The sequence below is a fragment of the Frankliniella occidentalis genome, unplaced genomic scaffold (assembly GCF_000697945.3).
Source record: "Frankliniella occidentalis isolate FOCC.00 unplaced genomic scaffold, Focc_3.1 Scaffold48, whole genome shotgun sequence".
NCBI lineage: Eukaryota > Metazoa > Arthropoda > Insecta > Thysanoptera > Thripidae > Frankliniella > Frankliniella occidentalis.
Window position 1 is genome coordinate 1267634 of NW_026267178.1, and position 9490 is coordinate 1277123.

The 9490-nt window shown below is 56.7% G+C and overlaps 1 protein-coding gene across 1 annotated transcript in view; it reads left to right on the forward strand.

The window, feature by feature from the left end:
* Positions 1–2214: 2214 nt before the first annotated feature.
* The window catches only part of LOC127749354 (uncharacterized), a 19289-nt gene continuing 12013 nt past the window's right edge, over positions 2215–9490 (forward strand). The window contains exon 1 of the mRNA XM_052267257.1: positions 2215–2811. Coding sequence (XP_052123217.1) covers positions 2337–2811 — 475 coding nt within the window. The 5' untranslated portion in view covers positions 2215–2336. The remainder of the gene's footprint in view (positions 2812–9490) is intronic.

Genomic DNA, 9490 nt, shown 5'->3' on the forward strand with positions numbered 1-9490 from the left:
CTCTCTCTCTCTCTCTCTCTCTCTCTCTCTCTCTCTCTCTCTCTCTCTGCCCATGATCCTGACCGAGCTGTAGAAGGCTGCAAGGCATGGAAAAGCGAAGGAAAAGTGATCAAACACAACAGCCACGACTTTTTACAACGGCTTTTTTTCTTGCTCCCGTAGGTATCAAAAAAATATCCCACCGCGCATGCATGACAACGACAACACATACCGGCAGTGTGTCACGAGGTCGGTCGCGCCTGCACTCGACCCATCGGATAAAGTTGCCCATTTTTCTAACGATTTCCAATGCCTGGGCTAAAGAGAGAAAAGCGATCAGTCGAGTGATCATTGCAGCCTAGGGGCGGCACAGTAGGAGGGCCCATACGGCGAAAGACTTGGCCGCAGATTCGTCACCGATCGGCTAATCCCGATCCCGCTAGCGGGTGACGCGGCGAGAGAGCAAGAGAGAAAGACGACGTGAATCTGTCATAATTGTTGCTAATTAGACACTGATTGAGGCGGGCAGGCCAGCGGGCCAAAGCGGGGCTCTAGCCCTTCGAACCGCGCGCGCAATGCCATGTATGGAACCGGTAAATACACGTCAGAGAGGTCGAAGCCCTCCAGCACACCACAGCGCACCACACACACACACACACACACACACACACAGTGGGCAATAACACACCTGCTTTATTGGACATTCGGGTGGAATGGACACCGCCATGCACGGGCCTCACTTTCCTCGGCCCCACACATAATTAACAACAGCTGCGGGGCGGTCTGTACACCTACCTCCCCTCCCCTCCCCTCCCCCACCTCTCTCTCTCTCTCTCTCTGAAGAGAATATACAAGCTTTAAAAAAATAAAAAAAATAATAATCACGCCCAAAGATATGCTTGCCACTCTAAAATAATATTCCCCACCTTCGCAGTAGGGGAGCGACCGCGAGCGAGCGTGTTTGAGTGTGAGTGTGTTTGCGTGTGTGTGTGTGTGTGTGTGTGTGTGTGTGTGTGTGTGTGTGTGTGTGTATGTGTGTGTATGTGTGCATGAGCGTGTGCGGTTCCAGACGGCGGAGATTCCCCTGAAAGTCGAGCACCACCGGCGAGGGGGCCCGCCGCGGACGAAACCCGAGCAGGGCGCAGCGCATGGCAGCCTTTTTCAATTATCACCTGTTAATCCCCATGAGGCTGGCGGTGAGCCTGGCGGGACTCGGCGACGGAGCCGTGCGGGACGCGAGGCAGATCTTCCTATTCCCTCCCTCCCCCCCCCCCCCCCCGGTCAGACGGTGTCACATTTCGCATTTGTAGCTGCGGAAGGCGACGGCTCGGCGACCCCAGCAGGGTGGCGGCAGCGGCGGCAGCGACGCCGGCAGCAGCGGCAGCAGCGCGAGGGCCCGGGCCACGTCCACATAATGGTAGCTCACAGCCACCAGTCTTCCTTACTTTTATTTTTCAGAGTGAAACTGCATTCGTGGAAGCGGCAGAGTTGTTGCCGCAATCACGGAAAGAGATAATGTTTAACCGCCGTGTCACTGGCCGCCCCGCCCTCTCTCGCCGCCCGGGCCGGGTAGCGCACCGCGGGGCGCGGCGGCAGCGGTGGGCGCGGGGGCGGCGGCGGCAGCAGCGGCCGCGTTCAACTCGCCGTATGTGAAGCAAACAACAAAGCCAGACGCAGGCCCGTGCAGCAGCGGCAGGTACGCAAACGGGTCATTTCTTTGCTGTGATTGAGAGCCCTCCCGCCGCGATGGGCCCGTCAGCGGCAAACGAAACCCACACGCTGGCCGCGGCCGGCCGTTCTCAGGTACTTTGGGTACGTGCGCGCCGGCGCTTCATTGCGGTCAGCATTCCGCAGCGACAATTAAGCCAATCACTCTGGCAGCAGGCCTACGGCTTACGGCCTACGGCTCACGGCCTACGGCGGCAGGCCTAGAGGATGCGGCCCGGTCTGCAGGACCCGAAACCAGCTCGCGACCGCGCGGCCGGTCATCCGTCCATCCACCTGGCCGGCGGCTCGGCCGGCGTCCGGCGCAGCGCAGCGGCCTTACGGGGCGTCCCCGTCCCACGGCCACGGCCAAGAGCACGGCCACGGCCAAGGTGAGGGGGTCCGGGGGCCCCGCGGCGGTAGGGGGGGCGCCCCGACAGGTGGAGGGGGGCACTGGCCGTCCTGCGAGGCCCCGCGGGGGGAGGCGGTGCACGGCGGAGCGGCCCAGCCCGGCCCAGCCCGGCCCCGGCGCAACCAGTCAGTCGAGTCCAGGCCGAGCGAGCGGTTGGGCGGTAGGGCGCAGCAGGATCGTAGCAGTCCTGCCCGAGTGCATCGCGAGTGTGTGTGCAGTGTGTGAGTGCGTGAGTCTAGCGATGGCCGCGCCTACATCCCTCGCCGTGCTGCTGGTGGCCGCGCTGGCCGTCTCCGTGCACGCCGCCGGCACCGACCCCATGCGGACCAAGGGGCGCCAGGAGCCGAGCGCGCCGACGTCGTCGCCGGCGCCGCCCGCAGCCACGACGCCATCCGCGCCCGCGGCCCCGGCGGCCGCGGCGGCCGTCGCGTCCTCGGGCCCGTCGGCGCCCACCTCGTCCGGCGGCCCGTCCGGCGGCGAGGAGCCGCCCAGCGGACTATCGGCGCCCGATGGCGATTGTGACCCGGACAACATCGGCTTTGAGCTCATCACGGGCTACGTGTTCTCGGCACCCAACGACCTGCTGGACTCGCTGCCGGGCACGCTCATGCTTACCGACTGCCTGGAGGCCTGCCAGGGCAACGACTCGTGCCAGGCCGTCAACTACGAGACGGGGCTCTGCGTGCTCTTCAGCTCCAACGCCGACACCTACCCCGGTGAGTGCGAGACCCCCATCAGCGCCAGGCCCTCCTCAGAGTCCCAGGGTTCCGGGTGCCGTTCCCCTTTCATCTAGGACCCCGCGTCGCATAAGTGGCAGGGACCTCCCGAGCGCGGCGCTCAGTTGTGCTCTGAGCTATGAGGCGACCAAACAAAACGAAAAAAGAAATAAAATAAAAAACTCGTCGCCGCGGCTGGTGCCCGGCTGGTGCCTGGTGCAGTGCACTGCAGTGTCCAGCCCGTAACCCGACCCGACCCGGGACGGGGGCCGCAAGCAGACGCAGGCGGGGACGCGTCCCGGCAGCGCGGAGCATCGCTCGGGGCGAAACACAGACAGGCGCCTTTTTATTAGCACACCTGTCCTAAGAGCAAACTCGTGCACAAGTCGGCGGGCTCGGCGCGCACACACACACACACACACACGCACACACAGCCGCTTTGAGGCAGGTCAGGGCAGCAGCACAACACAACAGGCTCCTCCAGCTCCTCCGCCGCAGGCGACCAGACAACAAACAGACTGCCGAGTTAATGTATTCGCGCTGAGCACACTCGTAGCACCGGGCCGTGCTAAGGCTGCCGCAGAGGCTGCCGCCGCCGCCACCACCACTAGGGGCCCCGGAAGCGCCGCGCGGCGTCGAGTAGCGTACAGGGTCCAGGCCCGTTATTTAACGAAGGGCCTAAGCGAGGGTGACGCTGCAGGCGTCGGCAGGCATTGACCCCGCGGCCCAAAGCCCTGCGCGCGGCTCAGCCTTGTGAGACCTTGACCCGATGGCAGGCCGGGACCATCCGGGACCCCGACCCAGACCCACAGCCAGGCGCCCCGTCCACCAACGCACCGGCCCCGCCCCGCCGCGCGACCGGGCCGCCGAACCCGTTCCTCGCTCTGCAAACACGTCCGCGGGGAGGCTTGACCGGCCGCTCTGTCGGTCGGTCGGTCGGTCGCTTGGGCGAACCGGAGGCGGCATGAAATGGAGAGAAGGAAAAAAAATTTACGGCGAGAAAAACAAGTCGCCGCTCTTTTCTCCGCGAGGTACAGCCAGCTTCAGCCGGTCGCTGCTCCGACGCGGAAGTGCTGTGTTTGTGCGATTTTTATAAAACGGCGACGTGCAGTTTGCGGCTCAGGGTAGCAGGCCGTCCCGGGGGGATCTCCTTTACGAGGCGCACCGTCGTACGAGGAAAAATGCTCGTGAGAGTGGCGGCGTGGCGAGGCGAGGCGAGGCGGGCTCGGGAGCGGCGCGATGCCACTGGTTTGCGTGCGGATCGGATGGGCTGCGGACGGGCAGGCAGGTGAGCGCTGGCGCGGCGCGGCGGAGCGGCGAGCCAAGTCGTGGACCGCGCGATGCGATGCTAAACCAAACCGCTAAAGGATCACATCGAACAAGATCCCCGAGCAGGCGCAGCGGCAGGAGCATCTCCGACTCCTTCTCGCTCTCCGGCCGATATGCTGATAACCTTAATCTCGTTTCCTCGTCAAAAGCAATATGCAAGCGGCACCCGAAAACGAAGGGGCTTATTCAAAAGCAAAAAGAGGAAAAAATATATTCAAAAGGTAAAATAAAAAGGTCTTGCAGAAATGATGATCGTTTAGCCGATGCCGGCCGGATTTGAGGTGCGTTGGGCCGCGCTAAGCAGGGGCCTCGTTGCCCGGCGCGGCCCGCCCGCCCTCTGCCAGCTCTAGAAGCGCGTGGGCCGCTGCTAAATGACTCTACATCTATATAATGTGTGAGTCAGCGCCCGGCCCCCGCCACCGCGCCGAGCAGCGCCGATCGTTTGCGGTTTCGCGTTTTCGACGTGCGGTCGCGCGAAACCCCTTTTTCTAAATCAGCCCAGCGCCCCCCAGGGGGGCTCCACTCGGCGATGACGGCGAGGATGCGGAGGTGGGGCCAAGCCCGAGCACCGCGCCGTGCGTGGGTCACCAGAAAGCACCGGGGTAACTGTAAAGAGAAATCGCAACGCCTTCGGGCGGACTGAACTCGGCTCCGCTCGGCTCAGCGTGGCTCTGCCCGGCCCGGCCCGCCGGGGACACACACATAACTCGGGCGATCACTTTATTGATTCGTTCCGACAATAAGTCCGGCTGGGCATCTATTTCCAGCGCAAAGACGGTCGCCGCTAGACGGGCAAGCCACGCTGCCGACCGGCTTCGCGTCGCAAACCTGTTGGGGCTTCAGGGGGGGGAAGGGGGGGGGGGGACGCAGCAGAGGCGGAGGGGAGGGAGAATATTTCCTTGCGGACAAATTAACGGAAGGCGTATTAATTCCAGGAGCAGCCTAGTGAGCCGCTGCAGGCCGCCCGACCCGCTAAGCGATCAAACGCCTTTTACGAGTTCAGTCTGTCGGTGTGCACTTCGGCCCGGCGGACGAGTGCGCAGTGGACGATGTGTATAATTTGAGGAAATTTCATACATGGATATACAGTTTATTTTTAGAGGCAACAGGTGTGGTAGAGGAAGATTACAGGTTTGGAGAGGTTTCTCATTACATGGAAAAACTAAACTAAAAAAAGTTTGCTCTGAGGGTAATCATTTTCTTTCTCTCTTACTTTGCGGGAAAGGATTAGCGAATAAAGCTATTGTCTGAGGAGGATGGGGCATGCGGCGGCGAAAACCAATAAACGCAAAGAAAATTGCGAACAAATGCCAACAACATTATCGGCAGGCAGCGTCGCTGATAACGGCAAATACACATCGCTAAACGCTTCCGTTGTTCTTTTCTATTAACGGTCTAAGCTGTCGTCTCACACCAGTGAGCGTGCAGCGCGCCGCTAAGGGCCTAAGCGCCCAGCGCAGCCGGCCAGCCAGCGGCTAGCCAGGAGGGAGGCGCAGGAGGCCTGCCGTGGCTGGTTGGCCGCTCAACGCATTAAAGGAAAAAAAAATGTTGTGTAAAATGTTGCAGTAAAAGTATTTGGCGTGTGTCAGTAAAAGTAGCCCTACGTATAAGTTATTCAACAAGGGCGCAAACCAACTAATCGCATCGATACTGCTACAGTACACTGGATCAAGGACGGCATTCAAACAAAAGCCGCACCTGCGCAGCTGCAGGCGCCACTACTTAGCGCATCCAGCAGCGACTGAACCGAGTGGGTAGTATTTCCTCCAGGCCGGACCGGCGGAACACACGCAGACTGCAAATAGCGATAAAATAGAGCACACGCGCCGTGCGAATAGCGCCGGCCCCTCGCGCGCCGGCTCCCGCTGCCAGCCATCTCTCTCTCCGCGCATGATTTGCCGGCATAACGACTTATGGGACACCCCGGTGATTTATGCATTGAAATGATGGGCCGTTTGAATGAAAAGGGATTCGCCTTTTAGTAGTTGTTGGGGTGCTGCTCGTACGGCGGCGGCGGCAGCGCAACCAGCACCGCCAGCAGGTTCGTTCATTTTCAATTTAAATAAACCGTTACGGCCCGTATTGTAATATATCGTTACACCGTAACAGCCAGCCGGCCGCTCCGATTCACTCCCCGCGCGCTCCTGCGCCGACGCCGCTCCCACTCACTTTCCGAAAGTAATAATAACGCCCGCAAAGAATTTTCACAAAACTAAAATAAAAGAATACACATTACCAAATGTTTTGTTAAGTAACTTTGGCCGCGGGGCAAAGTCTCTCACGGCGACAATGGTGCGTTGCAGCCGAGCGTCGCCACTCGCACCAGTTGGCGTCGCTCAGCGTCGCAGTGGCGTAGCGTGGCGTCGGCGAGGCGTCGGGAAGCTTGACGCTTCGGCGTCTTCGCGGCGTCGAGCGACCTTCAGGTTCACTGCACTCCCGGACCAAACCATCTCTACCCCCCTTCCCTCTACTCCCCTCCTCTTTTCCTGCAGTTGCCCCCTCCCTTTCTCGCTTCCTGAAATAGCCGGATGGGACCGCTTGACGGAACATCATTGATTTCAGAGCTCGCCAGCCGAGGAGCCAGCGTTGCGCCGAATATTTCACTGAGTCCGTCGCTGCACAGAAAAAAATAACTTGAAAACAACATTCAATTTTGAGCTCTACTTCTAAAGTGGAAATATAAAACTGCACTCTAGTCATCCAGCAGTTTACAACGGTATATTTCTGTTTATATTTTTAAAGACTTGACTTGCCTGACTGTATATCTTTTTACAGTAAGCCGTAAAACTTGCACATCTATGAATTTTATTGTGCCGTGTCTATATCTCAGTAAACCCAACTGTGAAGTTGTATACAGTATCTCAACGATACCTTCCATGTAACGGGAGTAAAAGCTAAATTTTTAGTCAGTAATCGAAGTTACACTGTAAAACATATGTTCGGACATGTAAAATAGTTTTGTAATTTACCAATTACAAAATGTGTCGTTCATGTAGTACAACCTCCCAATCTAGTTCGTCCTTCGATTCCAAGTCGAAACTTGAAATTTTAAATTGTAATTGAACGACATCTTGAATAGAAAATTCTCCTGTACCCGGTACGACAATTTTTCACAAAGTATGTTATTTGCATTTTTTTTAAGATAAAAAGTTGTTTCCAGTAATTTTTTTCTTATGTATCGCATTTTATTTGCCATAGCAAGTTTGCATACTTAAGAGTGTTAAACAATACATTTAAACACAGTGTCTGTATCTAAAGCTTCCTGGCCAGCACTAAAGTTAAACATTACATTACATTACAGTTAAACACTTTAATGTATGCAACGTAGCGTTCGGAGCTTGCCTCATGTGCACGCCAGTTCGCCGACATCCCTCAACGATATACATAGTTTTAGGCGGATAGTTCAAACAGCATATGATCGATGAGGACAAGGGACAAGGGCAGCCGCAGCGTTGTCAAAGCGCCGCGTGTCACAACGCGAGCAACAAATAAAAGCAAGCAATGTCTGTCTTCGCGTTACATCACCACGAGTACGTGACAACAAATAAATAAAATAAAAATATATCGAGGAGAGCGCGCGCGATGTACGCGATGCTCGCTGGATCGCGACGCGCCGATGTATGCAGAGAGCGGAGGGGGCGGGGAGGCGGAGGGATAGAATGTCATACGTCAGGATGAATGCGGGCGAAACGTCGGTCGGTCCGCGAAGACGAGGCAATACAGAGAACTGTCAAAACCTTCGCAACATTTAGACGCTGCTCCATAACCGCGATATAGAAAGTCAAATGCACGTCCGCAAAACTCCGCAAAATATGAATGCCAATTCCCTTTTTCTTACAACGGCGGCCAGGCGCTCCGAAAGAGGGAGGGGGAGGCAGGGCGAGAGGGGAAGGACCGTGCAGGGCGGGACGGTTCAGATTAGATCCAATTACATCCAATCGCATGCAAAACACTTGCGGGCGGCGCGCGTGTACGCAGCACGGACACGGAGGGGTGAGAAGGGTGGAGAATTCCAGACTACAATGCCTGCCTGCAGGCCGGGACTCGCCTATGCGTGTGCAAGGTGTATGTACTGTCCCACGGTGACTTGGTGACTGAGCTACCAGTATTCTCTTTCTCATTTTCTCTCCTTCTCTTCCGCTCTTTTCCCTCTCTCACTCACACTCACACACACACACACGCGCGCACGCACACGGACACACGTGTGCCATTCACTGTGGCAGAGCAGCACTGCAGCGTGTGTCTCAAAACGTGAGAAAGCAGCTCCCATGCGTACGTGTCTGTCGCAGTACTGTAGCATATTTCTGTGTGTGTGAGTGTGTGTGTGTGCGTGCGTCATGTAAGTACACGGCGTCCGTCGAAATAACGACTGTCACCGCCCAAAATATCCGAGCGACAATACACCAGCCCGCCCGCCGCCCGCCGCCAGCCTGTCCTCCCTGCAGCCCGTAGCACGCGGCGCAGCACAGCGAGACACGCCGACAGGTGGCATTGTTTATCGCGTAAATGATAGACACCGGGCCGCAGAAGGAGAAGGGGGGAGTGGAACTGGAGAGGGAGAAGAGGGGAAGGGAGACGTGCAGGTTCAACGACTGCGGTAGCGCCGCGCACGCGTGCATGCAGACAGACATGCAAATAAAGAAGACGTTAAAACGGGAAGAGGCGAAGGGGGAAAAAAATAATTTGGTTCAAACATGGGACTTTATCACAATCATCCACCCTCTAATTTTAAACACGCCTATTACGTCGCCTTGAATTACAATCTGAGAGTTGTCAAAAAATCCAGAATCAACGGGGAAAAAAAAAACGATGTGCACAAAGAAATTACCGTTACCTGCACTATTCCTGCAAAGCAAAACCAAGACTTTGCAGACGATTTTCAAATTGCAAAGGATACGGATGATTTAAAACTACGCGAGATTTACTTTGCGAATAGAAAGCGATGCTTTGCAGCATGTTAAGCATTGCTCAGAGCAATTGAAAACTATATCGCTTTTGTAATTGCAAAGTATTGCTTCGTGAATATGAAGCAAGAGTCCTTTTCAATTTGAAGAGCATACATTGTAATCATTTAACAGTGTTTAGTCACTGAGCTATATTTTTTCCCAAAAGGCTTTTGTTTTGTTTCTGATGTTCATCGCGAGGTCGCTCTCACTTATGAACAGCGATCGAATCCATTTCCGGTTTTCAATACAAAACTCTGCCCTGCTTTTTGAGCGGTCGCCAAAATGATACAACGAATAATCGAATGTGATGCAACAAGCAGACGACGCGGCGGGGAGGGCCCCGCCTGCGCCTGTATGCCCTCCGCACTCGAGCGAGGCGGCGGGGCGGGGCGGGGCGGTGGAGG